This window comes from Echiichthys vipera (assembly GCF_963691815.1).
Source record: "Echiichthys vipera genome assembly, chromosome: 10".
NCBI classification, from domain to species: Eukaryota; Metazoa; Chordata; class Actinopteri; order Perciformes; family Trachinidae; genus Echiichthys; species Echiichthys vipera.
The window spans coordinates 32283320-32308322 of NC_139835.1; the positions used below are offsets into that span (position 1 = coordinate 32283320).

The window sequence follows — 25003 nt, forward strand, 5'->3', positions numbered from 1 at the left end:
CCTGACTGCATTTGAGTCCTAACAGATGCATGAAAACCAGTGATTACAGTTATTATTTAGGAGGTTTTAAAAAAAATATCATGTGCACTGGTTTAACATGAAAGCACAGTTAATTCCTCCAAATCGAGGTCGAGCATTTAAGCGTCTAAAAGGACAAAAACACATGAACTGTGTCTGAAAAGAGCTTAAATATAAAAATGAGATATTAACACTGTGGCATCTTGGTGCAGATGATGATGTGAAGATGTAAAGTAGGAAAGCACGCAGACACCGTTCATGTTGGACATAAAAATGTTTATTTTAAAAGTAAAACGTCTGAAAGTCTCTGGAAAACTTGGAGAGGAGATCTCCTGAAACATGGAGCTTCAGTTCTTACAGAGAGGACGAAGGAGGGCAAACACATGTGGATCTGTTCCTGATGCTGCAGAGAAAAGAGGGATCTCCTGCAAAGATGGACGACCTGAGGACGCATCAGTCACGTGACGCCCTCTCCTCCCAAACCTGGACCTTTTTAAACCAAACATCATGTGAGTGAACAGAACGTTGGACGCTACAACACCATCATTCATTCATCTTCAGCCTCTTGTCCCTGTCGGGGTCTCGGGGGGGCTGGAGCCGATCCCAGCTGACATCAGGCGTGAGGCGGGGTCCACCCTGGACAGGACGCCAGTCTATCACAGGACACATAGAGACGAACAGAGACAGACAACCATTCACACCTACGGGTGATTTAGAGTCATCAATGAACCGAACACCTGCACGTCTTTGGACTGTGGGAGGAAACCGGAGAACCCGGAGAAAACCCACGCAGACACGGGGACAACATGCAAACTCCACACAGAAGAGCCCCAGCTGGGATTCAAATGAGCGTCACGTTTTTTTGTGCCTTCAGGCGTCAAAATCAGGTCCACATGAAGGTCTGAGGACCGCGGGTCCGTTGGTGATCTGTAAGGATCCCCATCAGGTCCATCTGCCTTTACTTTAGGCAGAAAACTGTTTGTTTAACTGTGTTTGTTTCCCCACTAAAGGTTGCAGGAGTTTTCCTCAGTCAGGGTGGCGGCTACGGTGGAAACTGGATGTCGGTGCTTCTGTTCACGTACCCTCTTGCTTAGTGCTAACCACCACACCACCGTGTCGCTTTCAGTTTGCTGTGTCCATCTTAAATAAAGTTACCAACGCTGCTGCTGCTCCATGTGAAGGTGTGATGGGGAGCGGTCTTTAAATCAGGAGTGAACAGTCGAACATCATCAGCGAACAGAAGCACCGACATCCAGTTTCCACCGCAGCCGCCACCCTGACTGAGGAAAACTCCTGCACCCTTTAGTCGGGAAACAAACACAGTGAAACAAACAGATTTCTGCCTAAATTAAAGGCAGATGGACTTGACGGGGATCCTTACAGATCACCAACGGACCCCCGGTCCTCAGACCTTCATGTGGACCTGGTTTTGACGCCTGAAGGCACAAAAGCCGTGACGCTCGGGCGAACTTTAACGCAGGATTTGTTGGTGAAATCAAATTTGGTTGTATGTGGACAGGTTTGTACAAATATTTGGAAGACTGTAACGTTAAGCTACGTAGGCGTGTTTTGCTCGTGTAACGTCAGGTCTGCAGTTGATCGAAAATGATTTCACTGCTCTACGTGGTCTCATGGGAGGGCGTATAAATAGCACGCCACTTTTCATGACTTTCATGACTTTTCGCGTGCATGTCTACGCATATTAAGCTTTTCGCGTGTCATTTAACGTCCGTAGTTCCCCAGGGTTAGGGTTAGGGTTAGGTTTAGGGTCAGGGTTAGGGCATTTCACGCCCGTTATTTCAGCCATCCTTCACATGAAATATTGATTTAAAAACAACCCTCTGACAGAAAGCTCCACCACTACGTATTTCTCCGCCACCTTGCGGAGAAATACGAACACGTGGGTTTTCCCCCAATGACATTTGTGCGTGAAATGACAACGCCATCTCTGAACTATACAAGTCAATACATGGACTACATGGCGTGAAATGACACGCAAAAATCATGAAATGCGTTGTAATTATAGGCGAGATGGCTTGAGAGAAATAGCGTGTCATTCACACGCCTTTTGGTTTGAGACCAGGCTGCACTGTTCGCTGCGTCTCCTTTCGTCGAGAACGACGGACAAAGAAACAAAGATGTGTCTGAAACATCCCATTTCCATCTGAACGTTGTGTTCAGAGTCATATTAACGTTCAAATGGTAACGTTAGATTATGGAAACCAAACCAACGCTAAAGGGTTAGCATCATTATTATGAGAAAGGCAGCTGCCAGATACTTTTGACTCTTTTATTAGTATTTTATTGACTTGTTCGCTCTTCTGCTGTTGTTGTTGTTCACACTGCTTTAGTATTGTCACACCACTTATTGTATTATTGTACTCTTATTGTTTATCTCTGTTACTTTCTATGTATTTACTTCTGTTTCCAAAGCACTGTTGCAACATGTGAATTCCCTTAAATGAAGTTAAATAAAGGTGAACCAGGTCTTGTCTTGTGGTTCTCTTGAACCCAACATGGCGCTGGAAGGACTGGGTGCTGCCATCTGATGGTGTTTAATGTAGTGACCCTGAAATCTCACTTGTTTTACTGAATTTAGTAACGTTGTGGGGCGACTGTGGCTCAGTGGAGGTGTGGGTCGTCCTCCATTTGAGAGATTGGCGGTTCAATCCCCAGCTCCCCCGGGCCACATGTCGAAGTGTCCTTAGGCAAGACACTGAACCCCAAACTGCTCCCCGTGCTGCACATGGGTGAATGTGGTGTGAATGGTTAAATTAGGTGGTCTGTAGACGTCCACTGCCATCAGTGAATCTCTGTGTGAACGGGTGAATGTGACAAACACTGTGAAAGCGCCGTGAGTAGCCAGAAGACTAGAAGTACAAGTCCATTTACCATTTGTGAGATTGATGTTTTTTTCGGTGTAGGTGTGTGTGTGTGTGTGTGTGTGTGTGTGTGTGTGTGTGTCACCCTGTTTACCATGAGTCCAGGTTATATTTATGTCTTTCACTCAGAGATCATCAACAGAGGAGTTAATTTAAAAGATAATCACTAGATTTTATTTAAAATGTTGCGTTGAAACAGCGGAGCTCTAATAACAGGAGTCCATGATGCGCCTCATGCTCATGAACCTCTGGCCGCTCATGCCCATCTCCCTGAAGCTCCTGTACTCTCCGGGCCTCAGGTACATCATCCTGCCTCTGAACTGGGGCTGCTCGTACATCAGCCAGTGGCCGTCCATCACGTTACACGACTGGCACTCGGACATGCGGTACCGGTCCATCATGTTGTCGCAGTCCTCCATCAGCTCGTGACTCTGACCTCCGAAGTTCTCCCTCTCGTAGATCTTCATCCTGAACTGACCTCTGTGCTGTAAATGGAAACGAGTGAACATGAGTCACTGTTTGCTTCTAATGTTTTATAAAAGCTGTGATTTCAGGTGAACAGGAGCGTACGAGGTTACAGTACCATGGGGATCATGCGGCAGGACCTGATGCAATCACTCATGCCCATACGCTGGTAGTCGGAGTACTCGCCCCTGCGGACGAAGTACTGGTTCCCCATGTAGTTGTTGCGGTCGTAGACCATGAAGCAGCCGCTCTCCACCCTGCAGGAGTGGCACCTGCTCAGGTAGGAGGTCAGCTCAGCGCAGTCGCTGCTGGTCTCGTAGGAACGACCCTGGAAGTTCCTGTCCTCGTAGAAGATGATCTGGAAATAGAAACCATTATGAAGACAATGCATCACACTTTGTATTAGTTGTACATGTTTAACCCAAATGAGATCAAACGTGTCATGGAGCTGGAGCTGCACGCACCTTTCCCATGGTCATGGTTACAGATGCTACTGTTGTTGCTCAAAGGGACTGCACGCTGTCCTCGATGTCCTCCCGTGGCTTTTATACCTGACCTCGCAGCCAAAGCATACATGACCTCCATTGTTCAAATTCCTGACAGAGCAGCCCGGACCAGACCCCCCCCCACCCCCACCACCACCCCGCGTGTACAGTTCTCCCACAGATCGTGATTTGCGGTGGTTGCATTTGTGAGAGAGGCCCCGCTCTGTATTGTTCGTGCCGCTGAACAACAGCGGACGGGTTTCCAACAAACACACAGTACTTTTCTATGACGGGCTCAAAAATCTGGCAAACAACTGATCACATAAAGTGTCTTTTATGTTTAAATAATAATTACAACAATTGTTGTAATTATTATTAAAGACCCAGGACCAGGTGGAGAGATTAGATCTCCACACTGGCCTGGGAACGCCTCAGGATCCCCCAGTTAGAGCTGGTTAATGTGGCCCGGGAAAGGGAAGTTTGGGGTCCCTGCTGGAGCTGCTGCCCCTAAGACCTGATCCAGGACCAGAGGCTGGAGCTGCTGCCCCTGAGACCTGATCCCCAGCACGTGTCACGGCTAAAGTCTGGTTCCTTTGACCAGTGTGAGTGCAACCGTACCGCGTCTAGGAGCGGCACGCTTGCCGTCCACGGCCCGTTTGGGAGAGGTGGGCTTTAGTAAAGCACGTTTGCACGTGTACGAGCACGAGCGTGCGCACGTGTACGAGCACGAACTCAGGCTGAGTTTAGCGAGGGAACTCCTGAACCGGACCTACTTGTCCTCTTTGTTGGAGGCAGAGTTTAAAGACTTGGGGGGAAACTTGTCCGTATCCCTGGCAGACGTAGCTGAGGAAGGTAAAAGCTTCTCCCCGGCGAGGCCCTGAGGCTGCGGCCATCGTTGGTTGTGTTGGATTACACAGGTCGTCTTTTGTAACTGACTCCATTTGTGGTTTTCATGGACAGGATCTCGAGGGTCAGGGTTAGGGTCCAGTTTGGGGACTTCAGACCTGCGTCTTATGCGGTTAAGTTGGCGTCTTCAGACCATGATCTTCAGCACACACTGGGGCCGTTTGCACCAGAGTGTAAAACGATCAGGATTAGAGTCAGAACCTCTGAGTCTGAGGAAACCAAAGGGATGTTCTTCCTCTGGGTTGGGAGAGAGCTCCTGCCTGAAGGGAAGAGGTTCTTGTGTCCCTGGTCTCGGTCATGAGTGAGGGTCAGATGCACAGCTGTGATACAGGTGTTGAACTGGACTCTTGTGGTAAAGACGGAGCTGAGCCGGAGAACAAAGCTCTTCATTGACCCGTCCATCTGGGTTCTCACCCTCATCTACGGCCGTGAGCTTTGGGTACTAACCGAAGAAACGTGATCGCAGATCTAAGCCAAAGAAATGAGTTGGGTCTGTAGGGGGGCTGGGCTCGGCCTTAGGGTGCACTCACGCTGTCCTTCCGACCGGGCCAAAACAGGTTTTATGGGTCAAGCCTAGTGCGTTTGACCAGTGTGAGTGCAACCACTCCGCGCGTAACTGCGGCACGCTTGCCGTCCACGCGCACGTGTACGAGCACGAGGCCTACGGCGGTTCTGAGGTCATTTCCTGTGCGCCTGTTGGGACGTAGAAAAAAGAAGGAGGGACCATGCGCGGACATTTCAAACAATGGCGGTGAAAGGTTCACGTTGGTGTGATGCGGAGGTGGAGTGTTTACTGCAGATTTGGTCGATGAAAAGATTCAAAAACAGTCGACAAGACGCACAAAAACTCCGAGGTCTACGGAAAGATCTGGAAACAAAGCCACGCATCGCCATGACGTCATCAATGCGTGTGACGTGTTACGGCGTGATGACGTATAGGCAGCAAGAAGCATTCTCCGAGGCCCAGGTAGTGTGAGTACAAACGGGCCTGGAGGGGGGGACAAGGACCCTAAAGCACGGGGCACGGGACGGAGGAACAGTGGGAGGGCGCCCTGAGAGACGGGGCGAAGAGCTCCGACGTCTCGGAGTAAAGTCGCTCCTTCAGAAATGCTTCAGAAAGAACTGGAGTTCTACTTCTATTGATATTTTCTATTATTCTATGATATCAAAATATGCTCATGCTAACAACAACGACAACAACAATAATAATAACAATGATAATAATAATAATGATAATAAGTGTGGAGAAGTTACTGAATGAATTGTCGGCTTCTTAAATACTGACATGTAAAGTGCACAGCACCGTCACAGCTGAGTCCACACGGTCCCCATTTAATCCCTCATCCTGACGTAATCCACACGCTTCCCTCTTCACCGTGTGATGTTCACCGCGCTGACGTGTGGGAACGTGAGCTGCACACACTCACAGACGAACCTTAAACAACAGAATCAGCCAAAGTAACACGTAATAAAGAAAACTGAGCCCTGACTTTATCAACACTGTCACACAGAACGTGATATTCACAGAGTTCAGGATGAAAGGGTTTGTTGACCAGTTGGAAAAGTGTGAAATTAAGTATTGTATGAATTTAAAACGGCTCTATACCTGAAAACAGGCGTTTTATGTTTCAAAACCAGTGTTTCATTAGTGCTGCTGCAGATTCATCTTTGTTTAATCTACTTAAACTACAGTTTTATAGACAGATAACTTTATTTACCCCTGAGGGGAAATGAGGTCATCGTAGCAGCGTTACAGAGCAATCAGAAATACTACAAATAAGATAAAATACAAAACATGAACAACAATAGAATAAAATAAAAGTACAGTATCGCAGATAAACACTATGTTACAACATGCTGTGTGGATTTTAATGTGCAAGTGAGATAAAGGTACATTTCAGTGACGAGTCACTTTGAGTAGAGTGAGTTTATTCCCTGAGTGTCGTTCAGCGTTGCCGTGCGGCGTTGCCGTGCGGCGTTGCTGTGCAGTGTCGCTCAGCGTTGCTGTGCAGCGTTGCTGTGCAGCGTTGCTGTGCGGCGTTGTAAAGTCTGAAGCATGTTTGTTGTTCAAATGCATGTGTTTGTATTTAATCTACAGGAGAGGAGCAGAGGCATGTCGCCCTTATGTCCGCTGATAAACTGTTTATATTTTAATAATAGTGATTAAAGTGCAGGAACTCTTTGTAAATGATGAACGACCTCTTTTTCTCTGGTGCATTCAAATATTGCATTTCAAAACATACAATCAAACCAAATTAACCACCAGTAAATGCAGCGTGTGCCGTGTTTAATATGGAAAAGCTTTTATTCGTGAGTGTGTTTTAAACAGATTCATGTTTGTGAAGCTAACAGGAGTCGGTGATGCGTCTGATGGAGCTGAATCTGCCCCCGTCGTAGCCCATCTCCCTGAAGCTCCTGTACTCTCCGGGCCTCAGGTACATCATCCTGCCTCTGAACTGGGGCTGCTCGTACATCAGCCAGTGGCCGTCCATCACGTTGCACGACTGGCACTCGGACATACGGTAGCGGTCCTGGATGTTGTCGCAGTCGTCCATCAGCTCGTTCATCTGACCTCCGAAGTTCTCCCTCTCGTAGAGGCGGACTCTGTAGTTCCCTTTGTGCTGTTGGGAGTAAAACACACAGTGATGAGTCTGGAGGACACTGCATATCTAATGCTGTATTTCTGTATATCTGTGTTTCCTACCATGGGGATCATGCGGCAGGACCTGATGCAGTCACCGAAACCCATCATGCGCTGGTAGTCAGAGTACTCGCCCCTCCTCAGGAAGTACTGCTGACCCGTGAAGTTGGGGCGGTCGTAGACCATGAAGCAGCCGCTCTCCACCTTGCAGGAGTGGCACCTGCTCAGGTGGGAGGACATGTCCGCGCAGTCGCTGCTGGTCTCATAGGAGCGACCCTGGAAGTTCTTGTCCTCGTAGAAGATGATCTGGAACGAGACGGAGCGTCGCACGTTAGGATGGAAGGTTACAGAGGATGGTGTACAGAGCTATGGTAGTTATCTATCTCTATAGTTACTGATGTGATGTTTGGTTTAACGTGTCGAGTTTTACGGTTAAAAGAAACAGAACCAGGTGTGTTTGCCCTCCTTCGTCCTCTCTGTAAGAACTGAAGCTCCGTGTTTCAGGAGATCTTCTCATGTGGACTCTCAGAGCTCTCTAGAGACTTGAAGACTCTGTGCTTTTGTATTAAACATCTTTAAATACAACAACAACAGTGTCTGCAGACTTCTCTACATCTTCACATCATCACCTGCACCAGGACGCGTCACTACGGTTACAGCATCATTCATGTGTCGAACACATAAACACAATAAAGCAAAGACGAGAGCTGAACACGTGCAGACATCGTGTGCAGTGTGACACTCACCTTGCCGTGCATGGTGGCTGATACATGGACTGATGCTATAGCAATGCTATCCTGGATCTGAGCCTGTTTTATACCCAACGCTGCATCCAGACAATCGATGGCACCATTGTCTGGAAAGCCCGAGTCAGCAGCCCACGATGTCGGAGCCTCTGTTAGTGAATGCTGATGGTAAAGGGTCATTCTGCGTCCTCTCACGCGCTCCATCATTCCAGATCAAACGGCTCCTGTGTGCCTTTAAAGGTGGGATTACTCTGAATATGATCAGGACGCTTCGCCTCTTTATGGTTCAGATAATTAAAATCTAAATGATAAAGTGACGTAAACGTCTGAATCATCATGCGTGACTTTCTTCTGTCATCACAGATGTTTATGCTGAGCTCACACTTTTCACCAGCTGAGCTTTGGATCAGGTCTCAGGGGCAGCAGCTCCAGCCTCTGATCCTGGATCAGGTCTCAGGGGCAGCAGCTCCAAGCCTGTGATCCTGGATCAGGTCTCAGGGGCAGCAGCTCCAGCCTCTGGTCCTGGATCAGGTCTCAGGGGCAGCAGCTCCAGCCTCTGGTCCTGGATCAGGTCTCAGGGGCAGCAGCTCCAGCCTCTGGTCCTGGATCAGGTCTCAGGGGCAGCAGCTCCAGCCTCTGGTCCTGGATCAGGTCTCAGGGGCGGCAGCTCCGGCCTCTGATCCTGGATCAGGTCTCAGGGGCAGCAGCTCCAGCCTCTGATCCTGGATCAGGTCTCAGGGGCGGCAGCTCCTGCCTCTGATCCTGGATCAGGTCTCAGGGGCGGCAGCTCCTGCCTCTGATCCTGGATCAGGTCTCAGGGGCAGCAGCTCCAGCCTCTGATCCTGGATCAGGTCATTATGCACAGGTAATGTCACCATCAGAATCAGAATCAGGTTTATTGCCAGACAATTTTCATTGCAAGGAATTTGACTTGATTTGACATAAATATAAACATGAACACAAGCGAAACTAAACATATGGCATTGAATTAAATACATGAAACATAAGTGAGTGTGTTTGCACGACCAGTGCAGGTTAAAGTGTCCAGTGAAAAAGGTGGGGTGTGTTAATATAACACCTGTGATTTGGGTACGTTAATATAACGTATGACCGTTAAGTGTCTTAATGTAGAAAATGTTCCAAAACAAGAGACACCTGAGACCGTTGACGTTCAAAGTGACGTTCTGTAAAGAACAAACTCACCCTGGGAACATTTACACACACAAATGTAAATATGTGAAAGTGGAAGTGATGTTCTGTGTGTTTCAGAACGAGCGTCTCTAAGAATTAAAAGTAAATCTGCAATAAAAACTTTTCAGTTTATGTGGAAAAATATTCTCTGTGAGAGAAGCCCGAGCTGACGTTCATGAGTGTTTCACGTTCTCGTGTGTCTGAGTCTCTGCACCGGCTCCTTTCAATGTGAAAAAAGTTGTTTGTGTTAAAATAGGAACTGTTGTTTAAGCGTGTGTTGCTTTGGACCACGGACCTGTTTTATGGTTACACAGGAAGTGAGCACGCAGCTTAGAGGTTTAATGTGAGCGCGTGTGCCGAAGTTTATTAAACTAAAGCACCCAGCTGGGTAGAAATACGTAATTCTGCAGACTTTGTGATTCATAAAGAGCAGAACAAAACAGTTTCCAGATTTCCGATTACACCTGAACGCAGCATTACCACAAAACTGACTCAAGGAGGAAGTTTCCAGATTTCCCATTACACTTGAACGCAGCATCACTACAAAACTGACTCAAGGGGGAAGTTCCGAGATTTCCAATTACACCTGAACGCATCATTACTACAAAACTGACTCAAGGGGGAAGTTTCCAGATTTCCGATTACACATGAACGCATCATTACTACAAAACTGACTCAAGGGGGAAGTTTCCAGATTTCCCATTACACTTGAACGCAGCATTACCACAAAACTGACTCAAGGGGGAAGTTCCGAGATTTCCAATTACACCTGAACGCAGCATTACTTCAAGACTGACTCAAGGAGGAAGTTTCCAGATTTCCGATTACACCTGAACGCATCATTACTACAAAACTGACTCATGGGGGAAGTTCCGAGATTTCCAATTACACGTGAACGCATCATTACTACAAAACTGACTCAAGGGGGAAGTTTCCAGATTTCAGATTACACCTGAACGCATCATTACTACAAAACTGACTCAAGGGGGAAGTTCCGAGATTTCCAATTACACGTGAACGCATCATTACTACAAAACTGACTCAAGGAGGAAGTTTCCAGATTTCCGATTACACCTGAACGCAGCATTACTTCAAGACTGACTCAAGGAGGAAGTTTCCAGATTTCCGATTACACCTGAACGCATCATTACTACAAAACTGACTCAAGGGGGAAGTTTCCAGACTTCCGATTACACCTGAACGCAGCGTAACCGTCACTAACGGTCCGTCCTGACTCAGCACAGGTGAGCACAGGTGTTTCAGGTGTTTCAGGGTCAGTGACTCAGTTTTAAGTCTCTCTGTGAGAAACAGGAAGTTCAAACACTTAAACATCTTTAATTAAAAAGTGTGTTTGACTCTTAACTTCCTGTTCATGACGCTAAAGAAGAATCAGACGTGAAGCAGCAGAGATTTAAACTCGTGTCTTTAAAGTGTCACAAACAAATATAACCTGTAATGGTTTCTGTCTGTCGTGCAAACAAAGTCTGTGTGTCCTGACTTTGATATTTTGTGTTCTGAGGGCCGTGTGTTCGAGTCCATCGCTCAGTGTTGTCAGTGTCGGACCAGAACGGACGCCATTTTGGGAACAGGTGACGACAAAACAATAAAATTATCTTTGTAAATTCTTTTACATGATGAAACACCAACTTAACAGTTAATCCAAATGTGTGTAAATGTGTTTGGGACCCTGTGCATCAGTGTGTGAGAGAGCAGCGGTGTGAGACTCCACCTGTGGAGCCACTCCATCAGAAATCATGTTGGACCAACTATCCACTGAGCTCTGAGCCGTTTGTCTTTGTCCTGTTTGACTCTGAAGATGCAGCCGTTGTTTCCAGCTCTGCTGTTCCTCCGTCACCTCCGAGGGCGGCCATGATGTCTGGGAAAGCACCGCTGCAGGATCCTGGTAAGCTAAAGCTACGCTGTGTCTTAGCTTAGCTGTTTGTAGCTACGTGCTACGGCCTGTAGTGCACAGTGCAGCCAGGTTTGGTTGCAGAGTCATGGTCAGCAACTTTAAAATGTGCAGCCGTGTCAAATCACATGCAACTCTTTATAAACACGTGTTTCTGTCGTGCAACAGTTTAGCGTCAGGTGCTAACTTCAGACCCTGCAGCTGTGAAACAGGGTTTTTATGTGTAAACAAAGTCGCTAAAGTGGATTCACTTCAACCGTTCACACAAATATCACACTGATGATTCACTAAAGGAGCGTTCAAGAGGTTTAATCCAGTTTTCTCGGTAAGTGAAGTTATTTTATTTGTTAGCGTTTTTATTTCTCAAAAGTCATTTTCAAGATGATGATCGTGCACAGAGCCGATCCCCTACAACCCCCGCGGACTTTCACTGTGTGAATAAATAATATAAATATTATTATTATTATTATTATTACAACTATGAATATGTGCACTCATGTAACAGTCTAGCATCATCTAGCTAGGTCCTTAGCCTAGCTTGTTAGCCTATGCTAGCTTGCTAGCTTCACGCCAGGCTTCATTTCAGTCTTGAGGCTGGAGCCGCAGAGACGCGTTCATATTTCATAGTCGGTGGCTTTACGACAGGAAACCAACGACCACGTTTGTGGGGGACAACCACAGTAAGTACTGAATGAGAAGTTTTATTTTTTATTTTATTTCTTTAACGTTAAAAACGAGTCTGGTGTCTTGAATTTGACACCAAAGTTCACTTTAGCTAGTTTACACATTACAATCACCTGTTAGCTTATGAGGGCTTGCTGCAACAGTCACCTTATTTATTTAAACGCACAATATGTCGTTGTCTGTGTGACTTGTTAATGACGTCATGATGTAGCGTGGGACCGGGGGGGGGGGGGTGTTGCACCATTGCAGATGTGATCTATCTGATGTGTCTCAGGCAGAGAAACGCTCAAGGACGGTGTATTGAAGAGTTGTACATGCTAGTTTCCTAACGTTTGTTTGAATGGCACGACGTTCTAATGAAATATTTGCAGTGTCGCCCCTCAGCGTTTGTTATTCCTGACGCTAGCTAACCAGTTAGCTACCAAACAACCTTAGGTTAGGTCAGCTAGCTGCACTACGCTGCATGGATCTGGCTTTAGCTGCTTTGCAACGTTAGCTGATGTATTTCACTCAAGACAGTACGTTGCTAAGTTAGCTAGCTAGCATTTTTTTTTACCGCATTAGCAAGCTAGCTTACATCTAAAGTATTGTGTCCTGATGTAAACAAAGCTGGGGTCCGGCCTGGAGCTCTGCAGCGAGACCCTGGCGGGCGAGGACACGGTCGCGTTACACGCCGCTGCCTCATTTCTCTGGATCTGAACTTCGTTGGAAACATTTGGGAACATGTAAAAACACAACTGAACAAAACGTATATCAGGTATTTTAATGTGTAAATGTTACATGTTTTCTTTAATGAAAACACTTCTGTGTTAATTAACTTAATGAAAATAATTCATCACATTAATTAAAGTTCTGTCTGTCAGCTGCTTTAAATCAGCAGCAGCTTCGTGTCACACGTGTAAATGATCTTTAACGCTCTTTGCTTAAGAATTTTAATCGACTTAAAAATGTAAATGTGTTGAATGCTCTGTTATACACAGACTGGTCAGCAGTCTACGTAAGGCAAGTGTTAATCATAAAAGGACAAATCAAGACAAAGAAAATGAATAAAAAACATGATAAAATAACGCAAGAACGTTCGTTTATCAGTAACGAGAGATGTATGTATGCATGTCAACTGTACCAATGCCGTTGCTTAAGCATTTTTATTGACGTAACATCTTAAAAATGTAAATGTGTTGAATGCCTTGGACTGGTCAGCAGTCTACGTAAGGCAAGTATTAATCATAAAAGTGCAAAGTGAGACCGAATATTACAAGAAAAAAGAATAAAAAACATGATGAAATAACACAAGAACGTACGTTTATCAGTAACAAGAGATGCATTTATGCATGTTGAAGTATTTATGCATGTTAACTGTACCAACGCCGTATCCTTTTCCTGTGCAACACTTTAGATTTACTTTATTTATATTACTTTATTAATCTTGTTATTGATGAGAAGCCTGGTCGAGCCCTCTGGACGGATGAGGCCGTAAAAACCTGCGTACAGAAGCTCGTCATCGTGACGTCACCGCGGAGAGACTGAAGCTGCTGCAGCGTCGTGATCTTTGACTCAAAATAAATATTTTGGACATTTCTGATGCAAACACAGTTTTTTTAATCTCATTTGCTTAATTTTGATTTGACTTATTTGACGAATTATTTCTGACTCTTCAGTGTTTTTGTGATAATTCAGTTTTTGTTTTGTAATATCTTTGGTTTTTGATTTAATTGTAATTTAATTTGTGTTTTATTTTCATGATTCAGGTAAAATAAAAATCCTTTTCTGTAATGTTGTGATGTGCTTGGTCTGGGCACTCACTGGTAAACCTCATTGTTTATTCATTATAATAATAATAATTATAATTATTAAATATAGTGCGGCTTGTTGGTGCTCATGGGGGAATTGTTGGGTTCCTATAAGTCATAGTTTGGTCTTTACCTGCTCCCGTATGCAAAGTGTCCTAAGAGAACTTTTGTTATGATTTGGCACAATGAGACACAGTGCAGTGGCAGTTAGCGCTGTCGCCTCACAGTGAGAGGGTTCCTGGTTTGAATCCCAGCTGGGGCCCTTCTGTGTAGAGTTTGCATGTTGCCCCGTGTCTGCGTGGGTTTTCTCCGGGTTCTCCGGTTTCCTCCCACAGTCCAAAGACGTGCAGGTGTTGGGTTCATTGATGACTCTAAATCACCCGTAGGTGTGAATGGTTGTCTGTCTCTGTTCGTCTCTATGTGTCCTGTGATAGACTGGCGTCCTGTCCAGGGTGGACCCCGCCTCACGCCAGATGTCAGCTGGGATCGACTCCAGCCCCCCCACGACCCCGACAGGGACAAGAGGCTGAAGATGAGAATCTTAGTGTATTTTATGAATTCAATCATTTTTACAGGAGAAAAAGCCACAGACTCATGTTTTTGTTTCATCTTTCATTTATTTCATAAAGTCTAACACATGTCGGTGATGCGCCTCATGCTCATGAACCTCTGGCCGCTCATGCCCATCTCCCTGAAGCTCCTGTACTCTCCGGGCCTCAGGTACATCATCCTGCCTCTGAACTGGGGCTGCTCGTACATCAGCCAGTGGCCGTCCATCACCTGACAGGACATGCAGTCGGACATACGGTAACGCTCCATGATGTTGTCACAGTCGTCCATCAGCTCGTGACTCTGACCTCCAAAGTTCTCCCTCTCGTAGATCTTCATCCTGAACTGACCTCTGTGCTGTTTTTTGGAGAGAATCAAAATGTCTTAGTCAGATTTGTGGGGGTTGTGACTCGTAGTAGAACCGTAGCTCGTTGATACCTACCATGGGGATCATACGGCAAGACCTGATGCCACTGGTCATTCCCATGATATTGGTGTAGTCGGAGTACTCGCCCCTCCTCATGAAGTACTGGTTCCCCATGAAGCTGGGACGCTCGTAGACCATGAAGCAGCCGCTCTCCACCCTGCAGGACTGACACCTGCTCAGGTAGGAGGACATGTCGGGGCAGTCGCTCATGCACTCATAGGAGCGACCCTGGAAGTTCCTCTCCTCGTAGAAGATGATCTGAAAACAAGGGTTAGTTTATACTTTGCGTTGAACGTAAAAGCGTGGGCATTACTTGATCATGGAGTCTACTGCGTATTCTGTTTAAATATATATTTACACGTGAAACATTTGCAGTGTTTGGGATTCACCCCGTGGCTTACCTTGCCCATGCTCATGTCTGTGGTGGTCATGCTTGTAGATGAGCTGCTCCTGTTGCCGCTGCACTGCTGTCCTGTTCGGTTTAACCCTTGCTTTTATACTCGTCCAAACCCTACGGAGTCAGTGGGCCCCCATTGTTTAAAGCCCTGACCCAGCAACATGGTATAGAGGGCTGCACAGGCCTGTGTTACTGTGTTGCATAATCACATGACCGGGCCTTTGAAGATTTTAGACATTTGACCCTTTTGACCAACACAAAGCCTTTTGTCTGCTCCAGTGTTTTAGCATTATACTCGACGCAGTTCAGTTAAAGCTACTTTAATAACCTGCATTGGTAACTGTTTTCTGTTGTCATAGTAACAGTAAAGTAGTTTCTGTACATCCTAATGCACCATCATTCACATATGTTTAAACAGTTCAGTGCACCACCGTTTATTGGTTTTGGATTATATTATGGAAGGACTGTTTCATGTTTCAGGGCGACACGGTGGTGTGGTGGGTAGCATTGTCGCCTCACAACAAAAGGGTTCCTGGTTTGGTCCCTATAAGTCATAGAGTGGTCTTTACCTACTCCCATATGCGAAGTGTCCTAAGATAACTTTTGTTATGATTTGGCACAATGAGACACGGTGGAGTGGCAGTGAGCGCTGTCGCCAGTGAGAGGGTTCCTGGTTTGAATCCCGGCTGGGGCCCTTCTGTGTGGAGCATGTTGTCCCCGTGTCTGCGTGGGTTTTCTCCGGGTTCTCCGGTTTCCTCCCACAGTCCAAAGACGTGCAGGTGTTCGGTTCATTGATGACTCTAAATCACCCGTAGGTGTGAATGGTTGTCTGTCTCTGTTCGTCTCTATGTGTCCTGTGATAGACTGGCGTCCTGATCAGGGTGGACCCCGCCTCACGCCCGATGTCAGCTGGGATCGGCTCCAGCCCCCCGTGACCCCGACAGGGACAAGAGGCTGAAGATGAATGAATGTTTCATGTTTCAGACTTAAGCCTGATAGGAGCCTGACGGGCTTGGAGCTTTGGGGGCGGCCGGTGGCTGAGTGGTTAGAGCAGTCGCCCCGTGTAAAGAGGCTTAAGGTCCTCTGGGCAGCGGCCGCGGGTTCAACTCCGACTTGTGGCCCTTTGCTGCACGTCTCCCCCCCTCTCTATCTCACCCCATTTCCTGTCTGTCCTGTATAATAAAGGAAAACTTTGGAAAACTGCCAACAACTTGACAGTGACAAATGATGATCTTATCCTGTGTAGTGCATAAATAGCCCTGTTTACACACACACTAACATGCATTTTGCTGATCCGACACATTTCCTCACCGAGAGGTTTGAGTGATCGGATCACAAAGCGTCTTGGTGGTCGTTTAGTGCTGACTGTCTCATATCACCCAAAGGTTTCTACAGGGTCAACGTAAAGCTCAAAGTGGGCAGCTCCATGTAGCTGTGGCCTTGCGGGCCGTGCGTGTCTGATTTAATTGTAGGCCTTCTTTTTCTCTTGTCCCTCCATGTTTACAAAATAATTGCTGCTTCGCTTCAACCACAACTCCATCGCATGAGTTTTCAAGTGATTGACAGGTGACGCCAGCCAGGTTGGGTCGAACCATCCTGGTATGGGGGAGACTCTGGGATTTAAGGATAATGAAATTGAATAGCCTACTGAATATAAATTAATTTTATGAAAATATACCTTCCTGAATTTTTAGGATTTTTGCATGTATGCTACTTTTTAAATAAATGTATATTTTGAAATCTCACGTACCCCCTGGAGGGCCTTCGTGTACCCCCTGGAGGGCCTTCGTGTACCCCCTGGAGGGCCTTCGTGTACCCCCTGGAGGGCCTTCGTGTACCCCCTGGACGGCCTTTACGTATCCCCCTGGAGGGCCTTCACGTACCCCCTGGAGGGCCTTCACGTACCCCCTGGACGGCCTTTACGTATCCCCCTGGAGGGCCTTCACGTACCCCCTGGAGGGCCTTCGTGTACCCCCTGGAGGGCCTTCGTGTACCCCTGGAGGGCCTTCACGTACCCCCTGGAGGGCCTTTACGTACCCCTGGAGGGCCTTCGTGTACCCCCTGGAGGGCCTTCGTGTACCCCCTGGAGGGCCTTTACGTATCCCCCTGGAGGGCCTTCACGTACCCCCTGGAGGGCCTTCACGTACCCCCTGGAGGGCCTTCACGTACCCCCTGGAGGGCCTTCACGTACCCCCTGGACGGCCTTTACGTATCCCCCTGGAGGGCCTTCACGTACCCCCTGGAGGGCCTTCACGTATCCCCTGGAGGGCCTTTACGTACCCCCTGGAGGGCCTTCACGTACCCCCTGGAGGGCCTTACGTACCCCTTGGAGGGCCTTCACGTACCCTCTGGAGGGCCTTACGTACCCCTTGGAGGGCCTTCACGTACCCCCTGGAGGGCCTTACGTACCCCCTGGAGGGCCTTACGTACCCCTTGGAGGGCCTTACGTACCCCTTGGAGGGCCTTCACGTACCCCCTGGAGGGCCTTCACGTACCCTCTGGAGGGCCTTCACGTACCCCCTGGAGGGCCTTCACGTACCCTCTGGAGGGCCTTCACGTACCCTCTGGAGCGCCTTTACGCACCCCCTGGAGGGCCTTCACGTACCCCCTGGAGGGCCTTCACGTACCCCCTGGGGTATTCGTTCCCCCATTTGAGAACCACTGGTCTAGCTAATCCAAAAATGGCAGCATGGATGGAGCTGAGGCGAGCTGAAAGAAGCACTGGTCCCCTGTGATGGAACCAATGCAAAGCGTCATGCTCGAATATAATTTAGCGTAAATGTACATACTGCACTTAAACGTAGCTCTCTGTAGTTCGGCTTATCTGAAGCTCACACACTCGGGTGATTCTTGCTGTCCGGGGTTCAAACCCTCATGGGTGGATGTACGTATTTGAAGTCAGCTCAATGAGGAGTTATTTAAACTGCAGTTTGTAGCTAATGAGCTGGTTTCGTGCTGTAGTTAATAGGCACATAACGTTACATTTTCTTTGTCCTAAACACAAGAGAGCCAGGATCGAACACAACGCTTCACTCGCCATTGGTTTTTTTCTACGTTCTTGTCAACATTAACCCTCTGAGGTCGACACCCGCGCCGGAGCATCCTAGTGACGTGTTTTCACTGTCTGTGTAAATATCTGAGCGGTTATAAAGTGTACAAATGTGATCTATGCATTGCTGGAGGCGGCAGACTCTCTTCTTCTGTGTTCTTTTTACTGTGAGCTCACAGGTCGCTCACACGGCTGATTAGAAGACAGGAAAGAGCACTTGTGACCGGCGCCAGTTTCCTCTCCGTGTGTGTTGGTGGACCGTCGTGTCCTTCACCATTTTCTAACCAATGAAAGTAGAGAAACCATCGCTAAACAGAGAAGGAGGTCTGAGACACCACTTATCTCCAGTTTACAATGCTGCCCTTTCATCCCTTCAGTCAACAATCAAAGAACAACTGTTCACAAAAGGCCTCCTGTGACCCCAACGACTGTGGTTAAGACTCAATAGAGCACTAACCAAGTCCAGACCTACTTCCACCAACCACTGGACCAGGACCAGGACCAGGACCAGCACTAACCAAGTCGAAACCAACTGCCACTCTAACGACGTTCGTTGGCACTTGGAGCACAAAGGGTTTCAGTGACATCAGCCTGTGAGAGCTTAAATACCTGGATCTCCACACCAGTTAGTTGGACCAGTCCCGTACTGGTCCTGGTCCTGGTCCTGGTCCTGGTCCTGGTCAGATGCGTACATGAACTGATGAAGCCTCTTGGATCAGAGGTGAAACGTCTTCCTGACAAAGAACCAGGTCCAGTTGCTTTTGACTTAAGTTGCTTTGAGGAGAACGACGACCTGGACGAATGAGAACATTCACAGGCCAAACCAATAGACACTTAGAAAATCACTGAGGACCCATCAGCTACCGTCAGCAGGTTAGTCTGATCCTTTTACTGCGTCCTGACGCTGGCAACAGATCACAACAGTGGAAACACAAGCGCCGTTCTGGAACTGCAACAAGGATTACGGTGCTTCTGGGCCACAGGGTCGATTTCCCCAACAGAGAGGAACAACAGAGACCCATTTGAAGATGAGTAAATGTTTTTACTTCACACAAACGATGCAAAAAAGAACTGCATGGACACTCGTGGCTACACTGATCTTAAAGTATGTAGATGCACAGTCACATGTTCTTGAATTGTGACCATGTTGGCCAAAGTGTGCTTCTGTGTACAATGCCTAAATTAGTCTGTGTATCGAGAGTCATGAACTGAAGTGTTACTCTGAAATAGATATTTAGTTTTGTATTATTGATAAATGAGCTTCACTTACTTTCCCGGGCCACATTAACCAGCTCTAACTGGGGGATCCTGAGGCGTTCCCAGGCCAGTGTGGAGATCTAATCTCTCCACCTGGTCCTGGGTCTTCCCCGAGGCCTCCTCCCAGCTGGACGTGCCTGGAACACCTCCCTAGGGAGGCGCCCAGGGTTCATCCAGACCAGATGATCCTGAACCACCTCAACTGGCTCCTTTCAACGCAAAGGAGCAGCGGCTCTACTCCGAGTTCCTCACGGATGCTGAACCGCTTATCCGGGGTCGGGTCTCAGGGGCAGCAGCTCCAGCCTCTGATCCTGGATCAGGTCTCAGGGGCAGCAGCTCCAGCCTCTGATCCTGGATCAGGTCTCAGGGGCAGCAGCTCCAACAGGGACCCCAAACTTCCCTTTCCCGGGCCACATTAACCAGCTCTAACTGGGGGATCCTGAGCGGTCCCAGGCCAGTGTAGAGATCTAATCTCTCCACCTGGTCCTGGGTCTTCCCAGAGGCCTCCTCCCAGCTGGATATATGAAGCATAAAAACATGAACATTATGTAAATATTGTAACTTGTGTATTTTTTTGTATATAATAAATATTTGGTTTGGAAGAGAAACTGCTGAAATGCTATTTTCTATACGTTTGCACACGTCCCACTAAGCAGCAATCAGCAATATTTCAGACATTCATTTTACATTTATCTACCATTTAATTCATATATAACACTATTTTTGTGAAGCTCGAAGCTTGGTTAACTCAGGTCAAGCACCGAAACAGTTCGTCCACATGAGTAAAAGTGTGTTTTAATGAGATATGGGTAAAATGATCTCTTTACACTTTGCTCTTGGACAAATTTGGGCCTTACTAAGCATGAAGCTGTTCTGGACATTTCTATGTAAAACACTTGGGTGTTATGTTTTATGCACGTACCCTTAAAAAGTATGCAAAATGGAGAGAATAGCCTCAGACCTCAGAGGGTTAAACTCAGCCGACATTCATGGAACTAGACAGAGACGTGAATCAGAGCTAATGTTGTAGAAAGTTTACGCTTCATCAATGTAGAACAAAATACTGTGTTTTACAAAAGTGTAAAAGGACAACGAGCTAGTAAGACAAGGGGCAGTAAGAAAGTTTAATGTCTTTAAATGTTTATTAGTAGATGGCATAAACAACAAACATTAGCTAATGATAGCTAGCTAAGTGGCTACTGTTAGCAACGTCACAGGCTGATCACTTTGAACCTCAGATTAGATGTTTTTTTGTCTGGAACACTTTCCACGTTTCGTGCAATGTGCAAATAACTACTTCAGCCATCACTGATCCTTTGTCTGATGGGTTTAACAGAACAATTCAGAACCAGAGTTGTTGTCAGATTTAAAACATTTTAGGTGCATTTGATACATTCAGTGAACATTTAGTTGTCCATGATGCGCCTCATGCTCATGAACCTCTGGCCGCTCATGCCCATCTCCCTGAAGCTCCTGTACTCTCCGGGCCTCAGGTACATCATCCTGCCTCTGAAGCTGGGCTGCTCGTACATCAGCCAGTGGCCGTCCATCACCTGACAGGACATGCAGTCGGACATACGGTAACGGTCCTGGATGTTGTCACAGTCGTCCATCAGCTCGTGACTCTGACCTCCGAAGTTCTCCCTCTCGTAGATCTTCATCCTGAACTGACCTCTGTGCTGTTTTTGAAGAAACACAACAAATGATTGACTTAATATCAGGTTTTGTGGGGTTTTCACCAGTAGTGGAATCACAGTATGATAGATTCTGCCCTACCATGGGCATCATACGGCAAGACTTGATGCAGTCTCTCATTCCCATCATGCTCATGGAGTCCGTGTACTCGCCCCTCCTCATGAAGTACTGGTTTCCCATGAAGTTGGTGCGGTCGTAGACCATGAAGCAGCCGCTCTCCACCCTGCAGGACTGACACCTGCTCAGGTAGGAGGTCATGTCAGAGCAGTCGCTCATGCACTCATAGGAGCGACCCTGGAAGTTCCTCTCCTCGTAGAAGATGATCTGTAAACAGATCATTGTAATGGTTTGGAAAATGATGATGTCATTTAGTAAACAGTCGTTTCTGTGGATTAGAAAAATGTGTGTAATGGTACCTTGCCCCTCATGTTCATGCCGGTGTTGCTCATGTCAGCTGTGGATGTGCTGTTGCTCCTGAACTTCCTACCTGGTTTAACCCTTTCCTTTTATACCTGACCAAACGTAAAGAATGAACGCCCCTCCCCCTCAGAGAACCCCCTTACTCAGCAACCTACTACAGAAGCCAACAATGCAGAGGTTATGTACATGTTTCCAAGGACTGGGTCCAACAATGGATGGAAACTAGGGATGAGGGAGCGTCAAAAACCTCAGTGCTGATAAAGGTCATTTCATATGTTAATGATGATTTATCACCAAAAAATTACTGTCTCATTTTTTAGCAAAGAACCAAACATGATGAAGAGGAATGATTTTGTCGTTGTCAAGTCTCTCAGTTGAGTTGTGGCAGAAATGTGACTTTAATCGCCTAATCTGACGTAGTGACCATCCTTTGTCTACAAATATATACAAAAAATGTCAACTAACAACTATTAAGGTAGAAATCCAGGAGAGATGCTAACAGCCGGACGTGGCTAACAGTGGTTAGCTCGGGGCAGCACGGTGAAGGCATTCAAAGGTCTTTTTTAACCACTAATGCTGCTGAAAATAACAGCAAACCTCTGCAGCAGCATGAGAAGAGTCCCTACACACAACACAGCAGCAATGGGCTCCTTCCACTGTAATGGACTTTACTATGAGAGGAGCTGGTGCAGGGGCCAGTAGGTAAGTTTTTAAAACACTCTTTAATAAACTCTGGCTTCACTAACTACGCTGATGACGCTTTGTTGTGTGTAGGGACTCTTCTCATGCTGCTGCAGAGGATTGCTGTTATTTTCAGCAGCATTAGTGGTTAAAAAAGACCTTTGAATGCCTTCACCGTGCTGCCCCGAGCTAATCAGTGTTTGAGGCGCTCTCGTCTGTTAGCGACTTTCCAAGATATCTCCATTAATAGTTCTTACACAAAAAGGCTTATTTGATGAGTGCATTTGCCGAAAAAGACCCTGGGATGATTTTACGCTGGAATTTCACTTCATGTAAGCTCCAGCCAACATGCCTGTGAATGTTCTCATGTGTCCAGGTCGTCGTTATCCTCAAAGCAGTTTCAGTCAAAAGCAACTGGACTTGTTATTTGCCAACGTTTGTACCTAGAATGAGCCGGAGGTGCCGGCACCTTTCAGCAAGTTCACAATGCTTCATCATTGTAGTCGGAACAAAACACTGAACCACAACTGCTGAACTTCTGTGTTCATACCAAAGGTTCATACAGGAGTTATAAAGGATCATTTCACATGTTTTATAATGACTTCACTCAAAGCAAATCATTTATTTTCAAATATATTTTATTCAACAAATCAACCATATGATCAATGTCTTCTCTTAAGCTGTGAACTTATACACACATGCAAACAACCAAACTCATGAATATCAGATTGACACACTTCTTAAACTGTCATTGTGACACAAATGTCAGGGCACATACCCTCACAGTCTCAGGGCGCACTCCCACTGTGCCTCCGTCCCGTGCCCCAGCACGTGTCACGGCTAAAGTCTGGTTCCTTTGACCAGTGTGAGTGCAACCGTACCGCGTCTAGGAGCGGCACGCTTGCCGTCCACGGCCCGTTTGGGAGAGGTGGGCTTTAGTAAAGCACGTTTGCACGTGCACGAGCACGAGCGTGCGCACGTGTACGAGCACGAGGCCTACGGCGGCTCTGAGGTCATTTCCTGTGCGCCTGTTGGGACGTAGAAAAAAGAAGGAGGGACCATGCGCGGACATTTCAAACAATGGCGGTGAAAGGTTCACGTTGGTGTGATGCGGAGGTGGAGTGTTTACTGCAGATTTGGTCGATGAAAAGATTCAAAAACAGTCGACAAGACGCACAAAAACTCCGAGGTCTACGGAAAGATCTGGAAACAAAGCCACGCATCGCCATGACGTCATCAATGCGTGTGACGTGTTACGGCGTGATGACGTATAGGCAGCAAGAAGCATTCTCCGAGGCCCAGGTAGTGTGAGTACAAACGGGCCTGGAGGGGGGGACAAGGACCCTAAAGCACGGGGCACGGGACGGAGGCACAGTGGGAGGGCGCCCTCACTGCTGTTGTTCTGTTGCTGATGTGAGGACAAAGTAGTTCCATCGGTGCAGTAGGTGCTTGTAAAATTTGGAGATCTCATTTTTGTAATTTAAAAGTACATTTATGCAGCGGCATTGAATTTCATTGAGTTATTTGAATTTCAAGGACTTTTCAAACAACGTGAGATAACATTAGCTAGCTTTAGTGGCTTCAGTTACATCCCAACCTGAATGCAATTGTCCCTCTGATCAGATGTTTCCTGAGGTGTGAAGTGTTTTCCATCTTTCACACTATCCAGGTGTTTACTCAGGGTTTGAAACCTGTAGATTAACATCTAATAAAGACTGACTTGCATTCATCAGCATCACCTGCTTTTAAATTTCTTTGAAAATGTATTTTTCTAATTTTAATTTCATTGTCTAATTTTTGATGATCCTATAACGTTAAGTTGTTAATTTAATTTAGATTGTAGATTTAATTTCCTGACTTTTTTAACTGTATACTTCATTTTGTCAGTTTGACAATAAAAGTTACACAAATTAAAACAGTGCAGAATTAATTTCTTTAATGTCATTTGATACATTCAGTGAACAATTAAAGAACATTTAGTTGCAGGAGTCGTTGATGCGCCTCATGCTCATGAACCTCTGGCCGCTCATGCCCATCTCCCTGAAGCTCCTGTACTCTCCGGGCCTCAGGTACATCATCCTGCCTCTGAAGCTGGGCTGCTCGTACATCAGCCAGTGGCCGTCCATCACCTGACAGGACATGCAGTCGGACATACGGTAACGCTCCATGATGTTGTCACAGTCGTCCATCAGCTCGTGACTCTGACCTCCGAAGTTCTCCCTCTCGTAGATCTTCATCCTGAACTGACCTCTGTGCTGTTTTTTGGAGAGAATCAAAGCAAATGATTGACTAAATATCAGGTTTTGTGGGGGTTGTCACTCGTAGTATGTCGGATGCTGGTTTATACCTACCATGGGGATCATACGGCAAGACTTGATGCAGTCCCTCATTCCCATCATGCTCATGGAGTCAGAATACTCGCCCCTCCTCATGTAGTACTGGTTTCCCATGAAGTTGGTGCGGTCGTAGACCATGAAGCAGCCGCTCTCCACCCTGCAGGACTGACACCTGCTCAGGTAGGAGGTCATGTCAGAGCAGTCGCTCATGCACTCATAGGAGCGACCCTGGAAGTTCCTCTCCTCGTAGAAGGTGATCTGAAAATAGTTGGTTAGGAAAAAAGCATCAGGGTGAAAATGATGATGTCATTTAGTAAACAGTCGTTTCTGTGGATTAGAAAAATGTGTGTAATGGTACCTTGCCCCTCATGTTCATGCCGGTGTTGCTCATGTCAGCTGTGGATGTGCTGTTGCTCCTGAACTGCCTTCCTACCTGGTTTAACCCTTTCCTTTTATACCTGACCAAACGTAAAGA

At 46.8% G+C, this 25003-nt stretch overlaps 4 protein-coding genes across 4 annotated transcripts; all 4 read right to left on the reverse strand.

Annotated features, from left to right (window-relative positions):
* Positions 1–3106: 3106 nt before the first annotated feature.
* LOC310952595 (gamma-crystallin M3-like) lies at positions 3107–3844 on the reverse strand (the record flags this gene model as incomplete). Its single annotated transcript, XM_083921244.1, has 3 exons — positions 3107–3385; positions 3484–3723; positions 3830–3844. The coding sequence occupies 3 exons, from the start codon at positions 3842–3844 to the stop codon at positions 3107–3109; spliced, it is 534 nt and encodes a 177-aa protein (XP_083777370.1).
* A 3257-nt stretch (positions 3845–7101) lies between these two features.
* Positions 7102–15109, reverse strand: LOC310952597 (gamma-crystallin M3-like; the record flags this gene model as incomplete). The annotated part of the gene is made up of 3 exons (XM_083921246.1): positions 7102–7377; positions 7461–7703; positions 15095–15109. The coding sequence occupies 3 exons, from the start codon at positions 15107–15109 to the stop codon at positions 7102–7104; spliced, it is 534 nt and encodes a 177-aa protein (XP_083777372.1).
* Positions 15110–20802: 5693 nt separating this feature from the next.
* On the reverse strand, positions 20803–21540 carry LOC310952592 (gamma-crystallin M3-like; the record flags this gene model as incomplete). The annotated part of the gene is made up of 3 exons (XM_083921240.1): positions 20803–21075; positions 21173–21415; positions 21508–21540. The coding sequence occupies 3 exons, from the start codon at positions 21538–21540 to the stop codon at positions 20803–20805; spliced, it is 549 nt and encodes a 182-aa protein (XP_083777366.1).
* Positions 21541–24168: 2628 nt separating this feature from the next.
* LOC310952586 (gamma-crystallin M3-like) lies at positions 24169–24919 on the reverse strand (the record flags this gene model as incomplete). The annotated part of the gene is made up of 3 exons (XM_083921234.1): positions 24169–24447; positions 24544–24786; positions 24887–24919. The coding sequence occupies 3 exons, from the start codon at positions 24917–24919 to the stop codon at positions 24169–24171; spliced, it is 555 nt and encodes a 184-aa protein (XP_083777360.1).
* Positions 24920–25003: the final 84 nt, after the last annotated feature.